This window comes from Dermacentor variabilis, chromosome 10 (assembly GCF_050947875.1).
Source record: "Dermacentor variabilis isolate Ectoservices chromosome 10, ASM5094787v1, whole genome shotgun sequence".
NCBI classification, from domain to species: Eukaryota; Metazoa; Arthropoda; class Arachnida; order Ixodida; family Ixodidae; genus Dermacentor; species Dermacentor variabilis.
This window is the reverse complement of record NC_134577.1, coordinates 9,275,702-9,291,142: the sequence shown is the minus strand read 5'-3', so window position 1 is coordinate 9,291,142 and position 15,441 is coordinate 9,275,702. Positions and strand designations below refer to the sequence as shown.

General features: G+C 44.1%; 2 protein-coding genes across 3 annotated transcripts in view; one reads left to right on the top strand and one right to left on the bottom strand.

The window, feature by feature from the left end:
• Positions 1-1,871: 1,871 nt before the first annotated feature.
• On the bottom strand, positions 1,872-2,390 carry LOC142559878 (uncharacterized). The gene has a single exon (XM_075671564.1). The coding sequence runs from the start codon at positions 2,388-2,390 to the stop codon at positions 1,872-1,874; it is 519 nt and encodes a 172-aa protein (XP_075527679.1).
• A 351-nt stretch (positions 2,391-2,741) lies between these two features.
• LOC142559815 (protein KRI1 homolog) overlaps positions 2,742-15,441 on the top strand; it is a 37,546-nt gene continuing 24,846 nt past the window's right edge. Inside the window, exons 1-6 of one of the 2 annotated variants that reach the window (XM_075671486.1) lie at positions 2,742-2,883; positions 3,072-3,148; positions 3,241-3,346; positions 9,533-9,629; positions 11,223-11,327; positions 13,269-13,350. In XM_075671486.1, coding sequence (XP_075527601.1) covers positions 2,766-2,883; positions 3,072-3,148; positions 3,241-3,346; positions 9,533-9,629; positions 11,223-11,327; positions 13,269-13,350 — 585 coding nt within the window. In that variant the 5' untranslated portion in view covers positions 2,742-2,765. Of the gene's footprint in view, positions 2,884-3,071; positions 3,149-3,240; positions 3,347-9,529; positions 9,630-11,222; positions 11,328-13,268; positions 13,351-15,441 lie in introns of both variants that reach the window. The other variant, XM_075671485.1, reaches the window with a different exon arrangement.

Sequence of the window (15,441 nt, the reverse complement as noted above, 5' to 3'; positions counted from 1 at the left end):
TGAAGTTTACAAAGTAAAATTTCATGGTTGACGGAGTCAAAAGCTTTTGATACATCTAGAAATAATGCACAAGCGAATGCACTAATTTCAAGAGTACTGTTGAGGAAATCGGTTAATTCATCTAATGCTAATCTAGTGCCACGCCCACAAGTAAATCCGTACTGATTAGGCGACATTATGTTGTGCACATCAATGAAGCTCTGCATTACGTGAAAAATATACTTGAAAAGCATAAGAGCAATGCACGAAAGTATCGAAATTGGCCTGTAGTTTGTGACAACATTGACCTGTCCGCTTTTGAAGAGAGGAACTACAAGCGCTTCCTTGAGGCCAGGCGGTATTTCTTTTGTGGTTATAATGTTATTCATAATTGCTAAAAGAACATTCTTCAGGGCCTCGAAATTTCTGCGAAGGACGTCCACAGATACACCATCTAATCCAACCGACTTGTGCTGTTTTAAGTTAAATAAAATATAGCGAATATCATCCTCGGTACACTCAGGCAGGAATGCAGAGTCAACTACCGATTGTGGCATACAATAACTAGCCGTATTACCGGACAAGCTTGCTGCAGTAGACGAGAAAAAGGAATTAAATTGGTCTGCTAACGTTATAGATGGTGGACCGAAATTCTTCGCAATAGTTTGGTATGCGCCTTTCCGGGGACGACCCCTTAATTCGTTAACCACGGACCAAGTCTTGGACGGGTTATTTCTAAATTCAGAAAATTTACCTTGCAAGTGCTGTCGCCTGGCACCTCTAAGCACAGCAGTGACTTTATTGCGAGCCATCTTATAAGCTTCACGAAGATACTGATTATTAGGTGAGCGCCGACAACGCGCCCAGGCTAGTTCTTTTTCAGCTAACGCGGTTAGAGCATTTCCATTTATCCACGGGCATTTCGGCTTTCGTTGCTTTAAGACGACTACGTTTTTGCAAGAGTGCACTGCCTGCGTATAAACGGCAATAAAAGATTTATACAGGTGACTGGCAGGGACTTCTGCTAGGAAAGATTTCCAGTCGTAGCCTTGCAACAACGAGTCCAGCTTTCTTTTATCAATAACCTCTCTGTGATACTGGGTTGTTAGCCGCAGCATGCTGAGACGATAGAAAGCTACACCCAACATAGAAGTGATTGGATAGCTTTTGCTCAATAATAAACGGAAGTACCTGGTCGTTCTCAGTGCGAACATTGACGTGATCTATGCATGAAGACACAATTAAGCGATGTGCCCAAAATTTCGACACGTGTGGGAAGGTTGATAATAGAATCTATTCCAACGTCAGCAAGCGTGTTCAAGTAATCAGCTACAATGTGTCGTTCTTTCTTCAGCACGTCAATGTTAACATCACCTATCATGCACACGTGACCAGATGGAAAAGCAAGTAGATGCAATTCGTCCACAAACTTTCTAACACTTTGATTTGGCGGCCTATAAATAGCGAGCAATGTGATGGCAAAAGATCGTGTGTGAATACGAAGGGCTAGCGATTCAGCACTTGTGAAAGTTATGTTCAGAGGACTTGAAATCCAACAATTTTTAATAAAAATGGCAATTCCACCGCCACGGCCGTCCTTGCGCGTCAAAAAATGATTGTGATAACCTTGGAGTTGAAAGAGACCAGTATGTTCCTGCCCAATATTAATTTCAGTTAAGACAAAAACATCAGCTATATCACGTACAGCACCAGCGTGGACACAAAATTCATTCCAGTGCTTGCGAATACTAGGCACGTTTGCATGAAAAACAGTGAATGTGCCTTCACCTGGTTTTAAATGAACAGAAAAAGAAGGAAAGTCTCGAAATTGTTCGCACGAAGCCATGAATCAGGAAAAAGATTACAACAGACAAAGCAGAGGATAGAAGAGGTCAGACTAGCCGAGACAAGTCACAAGGGCTTATTATGCGCACAACTGGGTCACCCTCCTTCTTACGGGCATAAATTTTGCCATGTTTCACCCATACGAACTTGAAATCGGCCTCTTTGGCCTTAGTCTTTGTCTCCCAGAACAGTTCTCTGTTGTATTTCGTCAAGTTTTCGACAAAGAAAACCGAGGGCTCATTTTCCTTCGCCAGAGATTCCAGTTTCTTTCGCTTTGCCAGCCAGCTGTCACGTATGCCCGCCGAAAGGAAGCGCACTAAAACTGGAGCTGTTTTGCTCTTCCTGGGCAACCGGTGCACAGCTACTACGTGACCTGGCAGGAATGAATCAATGCCCAGTTGAGCGGCCAGTTCAGCAACAGTAGTAGTCAAGTTTTCACTAGGAAGTTGGGGTAGGTTATGAATTTCGAGGTTTGAGGACCTACTATACTGTTCAGAGGCATTTATTTCTCCTCTAAGGTCTTGAATGACAGCTGCCTGAGAAACGACCTGATCCTCAAGTACCATCACCCTAGAAGACAATTCTTTTTTAGGGCCGGCTCTGGACGTGCCGCCAACTGCCTCGAAATTCGAAATTCAGACACTGCAAACTCTTGAGCTCACAATTAGCGCACTCGCTCGTCCTTTGTAATCTGGACACCACCTATTCACTCTCGCAAATAGGTGGTGTCCAAATCCTCGTTTTATAGGGTGGCGCCCTTTAAAGTGCGGATCTTAAAGGCTATGCTTTCGCTTTTTGAATGCGGCGGAAAGAATTTTGCTAGAGCCAGAAACACGGCAGAGACGTGGCGTTTTTGACCACCACCTATTGAGCCTCGCTCTGGATATGTCGGAAAGATTTATATTGTCTGGCAACTCTGGTCAACTCACGTGCGCGTGAAAATGGCTGCTCTCTTTCGAGGTTCCGACAGCGATTCCGACGATGTTGGCGAGCTTAAATTAAATGAAAGCTATGCCAAGAACTACAACAGGTGGAGAGAGAAAGAAGAACTTCAGAAATGTTAGTTGTAACACCTCTTTTATTTCTTGGTACCTGCGGCTTATATTGCACCGCGCGCATGTTTACACACGTTTACACTTGTGGGCGAGCCATGTGGTTTGTTGCCTTGGATACGCGTTCTAGTCAAGTTTTTTGACCGTTTACTTGCCTCGGGAAGTTTCACCGCAGTCTTTCATTTATTTCTTCAGTGAAGGACAAATATGGCGAGAACGTCACCTTGGATTGCTCTTCGAGTTCATCGGAATCGGAGGATGAGGACGCAGAGGTAAACGTCAACTGATCTTCAGGTCGCATTAAATTGCGGACCTCTTAGTGCTGTCTTTTTCTTAAATCTGTTTTTTTTTTTTATCGTGACAGGAACTCACGCCGGCCCTCGAGAAAAAGTTCTTGGAGACCCTCAGTGCCCTTAAAAGTAAAGACCCGAAGATCTACGACAAGGACACTGTGTTTTTCGAGCCTAAAGGTAGGACGCCTCACTTTGTGCCTGGGTTCGGTGTCGCTTCCACACACCGGTGTAACAACACCGTAGAGGCAGCAGCTATGTGCACTGCAGTTGACTTATTCGTTGTATTAACTGCGCGCGCATCCGAAGATGGACGTGTTCAATACCATTCGGTTTACGAAATTGATTGCTGTTGACTGTCGGAGTCGTAACAGTAGTATTTGGACCTATTGCGCTTCAAAGGCACAAACAGAAAGCGTCATGGTGAAAGATGCGGTGACTGTCACAGTGCGTCTGTTCTACATGCAAATTCGGGTGACTCGTCGTGAAGTTTTGGCAGTGCTTTTTCAGCTGTCTATTCCAAGTCTTTTTAACACGTGCTCGTTGCATTGCGTAAATCTGCTTTTGACCCATGAACTGTATTCCAAGTCGATCATTTTGCTGTGGCGAATAATGATTGGCCCGGATCTTTTTCATTGATCTTTTTAATCATCGGCATCTTCACACTGTGCACCATTCCAATAATCTGTCCATATTTCTGTGGGACTGGATGCAGCCTTACTTTTTTGTTTCATAATTTCTGTACATTTTGACTGTGTAGGGTCATCATCTTTAGGAATGCTCTATATCTTAGAGTTTGTCTTGCTAGGCTCGGACAACTCAGTACGTGTTTTATGAACACATTTTAGTTCACGTGTTGTGGAATTTTCATTTCTTTAGTAGCCACCGTTGTTATATCGTGCATATCACTTAGTACGACAGGAATGGAGACATTACTCTTCCTCTGCGTTTATTCCATCCACTTTTTCCTCCCCCTTGGGCGGCTCCAAGCGCGCGCCTTCTCATGGCGCTGCGGTAGGCAGCGATGCCTTATATAACGTATCCCCTCGTGAAAAAAAACAATTGTCCGTTACTTCCTGATGTAGTCATGCAGCATCTTTGGTGTCTTCTTGTTGCGGGCGCTTCTCCTCACGCGCTATTCGCATCTTGACAAATTACCTGAAGCTTGTTGCGTGCGCCCTGCGGCAGGTGGTTCAGGATTCAGGGGTGCATTATCTGCGCTTGATTTGCCAGGTTGTGACGAATGGCTTACAGCCGCACTAGTTGAGTGATTGGTTGCCGGTGACCAGTTCATGACAGCAGTGGTACCTAATTTCATTCTGCTGATAGCTTCAGGGTGAACGGCTGCTAATTTGGAAGCATTCCACACCCGCCCATCTTCCAAGAGGTAAGAGGCGGGTCCGCGCTTTCCAATAATTTTCTTAGGCGCAGAAAACTGTGAAGATAACTTCCCATGAACTGCAGGTAATTTAACCCGCACGTAGTCACCCACGGTGAAGTTGGGTTCCTTGGCACCGCGTTTTTGATCGGTGTAGCGCTTCGTCATTTGCTTGTTCTTGATGCGCTCTCTCAACTGCTGTAGTGCCTTTGAAGGGTCATTGGTAAAAGATCTGTCAGGAAATTCCACAATGTCGAGTCTGGTGTGAGGTTGGCGTCCATGAAGAAGAATAGCGGGTGCAACACCAGTAGTCGCATGAGGCGTACAGCGATATGTTTGTAGGTAATCAAACATCGCTGTTCTTATCTCACGACGTTCTGACAGGGCTAATTGAATATAGGACTTTAATACCCTGTTAAATCTTTCCACTGAACCGTTAGCTTGCGGGTAATACACAGAAGAGTTGTAATGGGTGATTCCGCGCTCTGTGAGAAAATCTTCAAAATTCGCTGAAGAAAATTGTGGTCCATGATCGGATACGATACCACGTGGATATCCTTCTCTTGCGAAAAGTTCAAGTAGGAATTTGGTCACTGTAGACGTGGTCGCATCGCGTACGAAAGTCACCTCTGGCCACTTGCTGTAATAATCAATAAGCGTAATGGCAAATCGACAGTCAGCTGGAGCTTGCGTGAAAGGTCCCGCAATGTCGATAGCAACTTTGTCTCAGGCTTTCTCGGGAAGAGTGACTGGTTGCATTGGGGCTGCAGATGTACGCACTGATTTGTCACATGACTGGCAGGCTACACATGTGCGTACAAGTTCTTCAATGTGATTATCCATGCACGGCCACCAATATGACTCCCTAAGACGAGCCTTGGTACGACTAATTCCTGGGTGTGACTCATGAGCCAGATCCCTAAGACGGCGGGTCAAAGCGGAAGGCACGACAATCCTGTCACCCCGGCAAAGAATGTCGCTAATAACAGAGAGTTCAGATCGCATGTGAAAGTAAGGTAGCAGCTCTTTTGACAAGGATTTCTTGTCAGGCCAAGAAGTAGTGTTAAACTGCTTGACTTGAGAGATAACCTGATCGGCGGCACTTGCTTCTTGAAGCTCTTGCATGGTAACTACTGGGGACAAGAGACATATAAATTCTTCTTCGGGTGCATCATGGGTGAAACTCTGTACCGGCAGCCGGGAGAGTGTGTCAGCCACGACGTTTTCGCTACCCTTCCTGTATTCCATGATGTAGTTGTAGCAAAGCAACCGTGATGACCAGCACGCAATCCTTAACGGACGGTGACCTGTGCCTTTCGTTGAGAAGAGCGCAACCAAAGCAGCGTGGTCTGTCCGCAAGGTGAAAGGTCGGCCCCACAGGTAAATGTGCCAGTGCTCGCAGGCCCAGACGCAGGCAAGGGCCTCACGTTCACCGACGGAGTACTTCCGTTCATGCGGTTGAAGAGTACGTGAGGCGAATGTGACAGTTTGCAGTGATGTTCTGTTATCCTGCTGCAGTACAGCACCTAATCCATATCCTGAGGCATCAGTTGTAACGTACACGGGTAACTGAGGATCAAAAAGGTGAAGAACTTCCCAAGATGTTATCAACGTTTTCAGCTGCTCCAAGCCGGTTTGGGCTGCCGCTGTCCAAGCGAAAGGCGCGTTTCCTCAAAGCAAAACATGCATTGGCTCCACGACATCAGAAAAATGCGGGATGAACTTGGAGTAGCAGCCTGCGAGTCCCAGCAGCGAGCGAAGTTCACTAATATTTGTAGGTGATGGTGCCTTGGTTATCGCCTCGATAGATGACATCAGTGGGAATAACCCTTTGGCGCTGACACATGGCCTAGGAAAGTCAACTCAGTGGCGTCAAAAATACATTTATAGTTGAGCCTGAGGCCAGCGACAGAGAGCCGTTTCAAAACAGTGCGCAAATTGACCAAGTGATCCTCTCTGGAGCGCCCGTACACGATTATGTCGTCAATGTAAAACAAGACGCATTTGCATCCTTGGAGGATCATATGCATCGTCTTCTGAAACGCTGACGGTGCCGATGCCAGTCCGAAGCACACCCTCTTAAAGCGAAATAGTCCGTCGTGGGTTATAAACGTCGTAAGATCACGACTCTCTGGGTTTAGTGGTAACTGATGGTGGGCAGAAGTTAAATCTAGCCTGGAGAATCGCTGTGCACCAGCCAAGCTGTTCAAAAGTTCCTCAGTTTGTGGCAGGGGAAAACTGTCCACTACTATAGCTTTGCTTGGCTCTCGTAGGTCTACGCACATGCGAATCGAGCCATCCTTTTTTCTGGCTACGGCAATTAGAGAGACCCACTCTGAAGAATCGACGCGCTCAATGATGTCCTGAGCTTCTAATTTTTGTACTTCTGGTGAGACTTGCTCACGAATGACGAGTGGTAGTCGTCTCAGTTTGCTAGCCACTGGTTGAACTCTGACCTTGTGACAGCGCGAACTCTGACCTTGTGAGTGAAACCTTTGACTGTTCCTAGCTGCTTTTCAAACAAGTGCTCGAACTCGGAACGTAATTCAGGAGGGAGCACAGGAGTTTCTTGCGTCATTAGCAGACACCTGAGAGGTGACCCTTGAATCTTCATATCCAGAGCCGCGATACCATCTAAACCAAGAATTGTTGTTCCTCCCGACACAACGTACAGAAGGACAGAAGTGCGTCGGCCATGAAATGAAACTGGAGCAATGAAACATCCTTTTATAGCAATTGCTGACTTAGAATAATCGAGGAGCTGGACGGATGTTGATGTCAGAGGAAATACAGTATCGAAATGGCGTCGGTAAAGTTCTGCTAGGAGTGAAACCGATGATCCAGTGTCAATCAGGAACAACACGGAAATTCCTTCCATTTCCAACACTGCATAAATTCCCTGCTTACGACTCCAGATGTGACAAACACTTATGTGATCGTCCGTGTCAGCTGTATCTGCGTCGCCTTCCGTGACATGCTGAATTTTCTTTTCAGACTTTCAGGAAGACTTGCACACCTTTTCCAGATGGCTAGTCATTCCACATCTGCGACACTTATGTGTCTTAGCTTTGCAGTGAGGGCTATTCGCCAGATGGTCCAAAGAGCCACAACGATAACATTCTTGCTCTTTCAGAGCTCGCCGACTTTCAGTTGGCGTCTTATAGCACGTGCAGGTGCCACAGTGCTTTGCTCTCATATTTGACGTGTTTGTGTTTTTAACGTGATGCACTTGCGCTTCATGTCGTGCAAGTTCTCTCGCTTCTCTAGTCGCCTGATCATGCTGTCTCGCAATGGTAAGGGCTCGAGAAAGCGTAAAAGACTCTTCCAGTAAAAGACGTTCACGCAAGTATTCGCTAGTAGTTTTTTCTATAAGCTTGTCGCGCATCATGTCGTCTGCCAAGTCACCGAAGTTGCACGCTCCTACGAGACCTCGTAGCGCGGTGACGTAATCTAGCGCAGTCTCACCTGGGGCTTGTGCACGTCGACGGAAACGGTGGCGCTCTGCAGTGACATTGACAGTGCTCTTGTAGTGACTTTCAAGTGTCGCAACAGCGCAGTGGAACTCATCTGGGGCAGGAGTCGTCAACGTCCCTCCGGTAGCGCTCGAAGCCAAAAAACGCGGGTCGTACTCCGACGTGAGAGTCTGGAAGATGCGTTGTCCTTCCAAGCCCAAGCAGTTGAGCAGAATCACCTTCCGACGCATGGCAGGTAGGTCGGAGGCGCCCGACGCCGCCATGTAGTTCTTGAACGCTTGAATCCATTGCTCCCATGGGATGACTGGGTCTCCAGGTGATGACAGGAACGGGGGTGGAGGTTGTAGCCCCAAAATACTCATCGTAGAGGATGATATGCAGCAATCGACGGCACAGATGAAGGGCAAGCCGGTAGCACGTGGGTTGTTGAATCCTCGTCGCCAATTATGTTATATCGTGCATATCACTCAGTACGACAGGAGTGGAGACATTACTCATCCTCTGCGTTTATTCCATCCTCTTTTTCCTCCCCTTTGGGTGGCTCCAAGCACGCGCCTTCTCATGGCGCTGCGGTAGGCAGCGACGCCTTATATAACAACCGTGTGCTTTACTTTAGGGATAAATTGTTTTTGCATTAGGTCACCTTGGTTACTTTTTAACCTTTGGCTTTAACCTTTAATTGGCGCCTGGAGAAACTGCTGGAAAAGCAAGACCACTGAGAAGTGTTGTCTATCAGAAGAATTTAGTGGTACCTATAAAAAAAAGATGGTGTGTTGCTGATAATGCAAAACAGTGACATGATAGCTGGCACAGTATTAGGAACTGTAAGTCTTGCACAGTTTCATGTCGTGTCAGTTGGAGTAAACCTTTAGAAATGAACGCCATGTACCTCTTCTTCAGAAGACCAAGTCATCTACGTTTCTGGAAGTGGCATACCCTTGTAACAGAGAAGTTGTTGTCTTTTAAGTATGATAGGCACAGCCTTTTTTACCCTGAAGTTGCCATAAATTTGAACGTCATTATTACATAGTTGCATCTGACATGAAAATACCTTTGTTATGTTGTGATATTGGTGAGAAAAATTTTTATTTACTAATGTGTGCTGCTGGGCTAATTGGTTCATAATTCAAGCTTAAGAATACGTAGTGCTAAGTAAGAAGAGTAAGACACTGACAAGAAGGACATTATTCTTGCTGTATACTGCAATAAAATTACTTGGAAGTTGGCATCGGTCCTGTCCTCCCGTCTTATTTTGAGCTATTCTTAAGCTTGAATTTTAGATTTGCTTCATCTTATTCAATAATTCATTATATTTATGTTCATTTTATTGATGTATGAATGACTATTAAAGATTACTGGTGGCTGTGGAGCATGATTAATCCTTCTATCCAGTTTCACGTCATTTTCCTTGAAAATGAAGAGCTCCTGATGCATTTGTTTACTGCTTGTATAGATTACTTCAATTGTTATGTTTCTGATTAAACTGCACCATTTTTTTTTTCTCGTTCGCAGTAGATGCAGATAAAGGTGAGCCAAGTAAAGAAAAGCAAAAGAAGGAAAAGCCCATGTTCCTGAAAGACTACGAAAGAAAGCTGATTGTTGAGAAGCAAGGGTAAGCTCTGCCCAAGGCACTTTTCTTTCTCTTTTTGTAAATGATATCATTTGCCATGCATAAGCATGAGAAAGTGCATAACTCATGTTGTGCACATGGCAGGATTTTACTGGCAAAATTGTCACCAAATCTTTCATTGTGCTTTGAGCAATGTGGTTCAGTCTACTGACACCTACGCAAAACCTTGAAAAGTGATGAGGTGTTGCAATGCACTCAATAAGAGACTGGTGTCTGTTAGTGCATATGTTCTTTCTCAGTGGTGATCGTAGCTTTTACAGCGAACACCAAAACTGTTCAGCTGTGTCATGTTTGTAGCTAGAAATTATCATGTTGTCATAATGAGGGCAAAATGATTTAGTGAGCATTTCTTAGGCACTTCATTATCTGTACATGATCATCATCACATTGTGTTCTCCATCTTCATCGCTGGTGGGGACTCATCTTGAGATTGATCTGTGCCTTGAGTGTGATCGGTCCATCACGGCTTCGAGCCATATTAAAGGTTGTGTTAACTGCTACGTCACACATGGTGGAGGTTGCTCCTCGGTTCCCCATCCTCTGCTTGCCCGTTCTACCTGCTGGAGCAGTGGTGGACTGAAGACGTGGTGGTCCGATCACACTGAAGGCACAGATCAGTCTTAAGATAAGTCCCCACAAACAATGGATATGAAGAATCCGATGTGATGACGATCATGCGCAGACGAAGAAGTGCCTAAGAAATGCCCACAGTATAAATGTTAAAGAAAGGACACCCCATCCAGCACAAGATCTGATGCCTTATTCTTTGAGAGTGACATGGCTAACTGTGTTGCATGGCTCACAGGGCACTTGTGGTTCTCGCCACAATGCATGACAGTCATAAGCGAAGGCGAGAGAATGGAAGCAAAAGAAGCGCACTGTAGTGCCAGCCTGGAAAATCCTGTCCGTGGCATCTTATTACGATAATCCGTGCCTCTGACGTTGTGTTCAGCCCAAAATGTTTCAATGTGAATGTAATAACCCACTGTCAATGTAATCACTAAAGCCCAATATGTGTGATGCCATTCAATATGTATGATGTGTAGCAGCTAAATCTTGTGCATATCTGACATTTTTTTACTTTAACCTTTAGACAGCTTCACTTAGCATCATAAAAAGCTGCAAATTGAGTTACAGCGTCCCTTATAGCATTTGAAGGGCTCTGCTAAGTTCTTGCTTGGAGAAACAACGGTGGAGAAACAACACTTGAGTCATGGTACATCACCACTCTCTCATCAGAATAGCTACAACATGTGTAAGAGTGTTCATAACAAAGTTTAACTGCCTGTAACTAATGAGTGATATATGGCTACCTTTCTGTTAGCATGTGTGGTGCAGGCTGCACATGCTAACAAGAACTCCAAATCATTTTTTTAGTTATTGTGTTTAATTTAAAGTTCATGAGCATTGGAAACAATGTTTCGTGTCAAACGTTGAGATGTGTATACATTATACGAGTGATTTCTACGATTTATTTTCAGTTATCCTGTGTTTAAGGTTCATAAATGTTGGGTTGACTGTTTCTCTGTCCACTCTTCGTATTGTTCATTTTGCACTTCCTGTTTTTTGGTGCAGCGTGCTGTCAGATGAAGAAGATGCCGCAGGACATGCTGACTCGTCAGCACAACATAAGCAGGGCCATTTTGCCACTGCTGCTGAGGAAGAGCAGTTGAAAAGGAGGTCTGCCACTGTTAACTTTCATTAGTAATGTGCTAGTTAATAGTCTAGTATTAATAATATACTAGACAGCTGCTGAGAAACATACGACTTTAGAGACTGCATGAAAATGTCATGCACAGCCTAACACCAACAAAAGCTGTATTTATAGAGACACAAAGGTTCATAAATGCAACAATTCCTTTGCTTTGATTCTATTCATTTTTTAAAGCTAAACTTTGGCGAGCTCCCCATTCCTGTCACAGAAAAAGTGTAATGCTTTGTATCTGCACAAAAATGCGCAATTTGCAAAGTTAAGAGATTTAATCATTTTGCTAGTGTTAATGTAAATTATTAGTAGCTTTTTTAAGTGATAAGGAACAACTCGAAGCAAAAGAATAAAGAAAATAAAAGAGTACCGATAGGGCTCCTTAGAAAATGCATGGGGAAGCTTATAATAGGGGCGGACCAACTAAAATTTGGACATGGGCCAAGCATAAATTTGGGGGACGGCCAAGTTGAAATCTAGGTGTGGGCCAACTTAGATTTGGGGGTGGGCCAGCTTGAAATTTTGGGAGGGGGTCAACTTAAATTCGGGAGTTGGGCCAACTTGAAATCTGGGGGTAGGCTAGCTTGAAGTTTGGTGGTGGGACAATTTGAAATTTGGTGGCATGCCAACCTAAATTTGGGGATGGGCCAAGTTGGAATCTGGGGCTGTACCTACCTAAATTTGCAGTGGGCCAAATTGTAGTTTGGGGGCGGGCCAGCTCACTTCACAGTGGGCTAACTTAAATTTGGGGGTGCCAATATTAAATTTAGGTGTGGGCCTACTTGAAATTTTGGGGTTGCCAATGTCCAACTGAACGCTGCGGAGCGTCCTTCGAGCGCCCTTCGCTTGCCCGCAAGGTGTTCATATTGCGGGCAAGCAAGTGCATTGATATGCTTGGCGAATTTTGGTTGGGCCTTACCAAGGCGGATTTAGAATGCAGGCGAAAGCTTGTGTGGAGAAGGAACGCGCACATAACACAGGCTTGCGAGAGCAACATGGCATCCAGACAATGCACTCTCCCCTCGTGCAACACCTCATAAATCACTGCAACAGCTGGGGTTCCCTTTTAACCAGTCTGCTCCATTGAAGCGCGCTCGTGTCTGGCGTTCCTTCTCAATTGATACAATTGCAGGGAAGGGTTCGGATGTGGCGAGAAAATTTGACAATTGTCTTCTAAAGCCTAAGTGCTCTTTGCCACCGGAAAGACCATGGGTAGACATGCATAAGCTAGGAACTGTAAGTAAGTAAAACTAAGCAAAAACGAAGTCTTAGCTGAGCTAAACAATGCTTACGCTTTAGTAGAGAATTCCCAGAATTTCTGTAGTGTTTATTGGCAGTCATTGTTAGCTGCTAGTATGCTGGCAATAATGAAGGCGTGCTATTGTGCCAGCCACTGATGAAGGGCAAGAACAGTGGAAAATAAAGATGGAAAATTATAAGAACCGTTGCATAATACAACCCCATAATTATATACCAATGGGCCCATCCTCTGCTTTGCATTGTGTTTAATAAGAGGTTTTCTTTGGGGGTGGGGGAGGAGTAAACTGTTCAGCCAATCATTGCATCAATCACTCAATCAATTAATCTTTATTTCCAACAGAAGTTGTCCCAGGTAGAAAGCAGTTGCAACCACTTGAATGTTGCTGAGGGCCCCCATACATTTTGGCTATAAACTTGCAAATGTAATTTTGTGACTAGAGTAGTAAAGTTTTTTGTTTTGCTTTCAGTCGAAGACGGCAATTTTCTTGTCATATTACAACATACACTGTTGTGTCAAACTCTCTTGAAGGGCATTTGAGCAGTGTGCCTGTCATAGTTCTGCACGCAAGGTTCACACAAGGTTCCTTCCAGCTTATGCTAAACTCTGTTCACTGTCTGCTTAAAAGGTGCTTCTCTTAATGCTGTGCACTGTGCAGCTTCAAGGCTGTCCTCGCAGACTTCGATGACGAGGATGAAGGATCACTGCTGCAGACAGCGAAGCAAAGTAAGGCACTACAGGTAAAAGAAATTTATGCCGTAGCTTGGTAGAGTTGAAGCAGTTCGCATTGTAATTATTGAAAAGCTTATGCAATAAAACACAGTGAAGTCGCTATAAGATCCCTAATGAACTACCATAATATCTGGAGTCATCATGCTGCCTCAGTATATACTCCATCATTCTTTCTTGCAAAATTTGAACTCTGCGTGAGATCAGCCACAGCTGCAAAGTGGTGTTGATAACTGATCGAAAACACCCCATTATTAGCAAAAATCACCAAGCCATGATGGTAACTTGTTTGGAATTCTGTCCTTTTTGTTTTTTCAATTCTTCCTTGACACCTTTCTGATTTCTTAAAACTAGTGTGGTTTTAAGTTACCTCCTGCTGGAGCAAGTCAGTGGTCAGCATGTGGAAAGAGAAAACCCCCAATTTTCTAAAGTGGTATCAGATCTCAAGATTGTGCTCGACCTAAAAAGTGGCTTTGATGCACCTAGATGGCTCTCTATTAAATACTTTGGTATGTCCTTAAAAGCAGTTACAAATGGGGCGTATATATCCCCTTTAGGATAAATTAGGGCAAGGAATTGAACCAAAGTCCCTTGAGAAATTTTACCAAAAAGGTTTATGTGTACTTACATCACTAAGACGTCCCTAAAAGGTTGCTAAGGCTACAAAAAGGCAAATTTGACATAGAGGTGGCTAAAATGTTGCCAAATTTATGGAAGTTACCAATACCGTTAAGAGCCCCACAGACCTCGCAATGTCATAACCTTTTCAGGCACCTCCATATCATCTTGTAGCAGCTGTAGACAGCATACTGTTGTTGCTTACTTGTCTGTGTTTTGTGTTCATCTTGGAAGCATGCGCTCGCCATCAGCATGGGACAAGTGCACTTCTCTGGCAGTCATTTACGGAGCATGTCGACTATTTTTCCTATTGGCAATTTGTCCCGATCGGTTTACAAATTTTATTTTTTACTTTTGTACTGAGATACTTGCCGTAGTGGCTCTGTAGCCCTGGCTTTCTGGTACTACTGAGTACAAGGTCATGGGTTCAATTTCCAGTCATGGCGGCTTCATTCTAATAGCGGGGGTGCGATGAAAAAATGCTTGTGTATCAAACATTGCAATCATATTAAAGAAACTTCAAGTTGTCAATATTAATTGGGGGTCTTCCACTGCCGCATTCCTCATAACCTCTCTGTTGCCTTGGAATGTTAAATCTAGTTCGTAAAGCATCTGTCAATATTGTACTGGCACAAATGGCATGACACAAATTTCTGAACTTGTGCCCATTGGATTATGGGGAAGGAGGATTTTAGTGTATTACATAAGGTGCTTATAAACATATTTGATGAACGTTTATGTGCATCTGCACATTGTCATGAAAGTTTCCGTTTAAAAGCCCACGGATAACAAAACCTGATGCCACTGCGACGTACTTGCAGATGGTGTCTGCTCGATGACTGAGGATTCACAAACAGTGCAGTGCCTTCAAATTTCAGTCTATTGGCTATCATTTGTCTTCGGAGTGGCATCTGATATATATTTGACGAACGTTTTCCAGACATATTGCATGATAACAATTGCAGATTTGTTTAACATGACACTTTAGGTCTGAGCCCTTTTATGGAGCAGTGCAATCAATTTGTTTTTGTGTCCTGCTTTTTCTATGGCTGTTTCTTTTTTGTATACATTCATTACATGCATAGTATGGTGAAAAAATAACTTATTTATTTATTGAGTAATGTTGCTGTGGCATCTTGTAATGTAACAGTGCTTTGTCGACTTAACTCAGTCACCAAAGTGCTGTTAGCTTTTTTTGTGTAGTGTATTCAATGTTTTTCACCATTATTATAATTCCTAGTGCTATTCAACTGGGCAGAATGCTAAAATGCTTGTGTACTTAGACTTACGTGCATGTTAAGGAACCCGAGGTGGCCAGAATTTGAGTCCTCTGCGGTGCCCATCATAACCCATTGTGCAATTTTGGGGGCATTAAACCATCCATTTTAAGAAAATCATAGCTACTTGGGAGCATTAGGTGTGAGTAAAGGAAGCATCTCCACTTGATGGTGGTAGCTTAAACCAGAATTTCGTATTTAGAAAAA

Coding starts and splice junctions, on each gene's coding strand:
- LOC142559878 (XM_075671564.1), bottom strand. CDS start 2,390: ATGGTACTTGAGGATCAGGTCGTTTCTCAGGCAGCTGTCATTCAAGAC.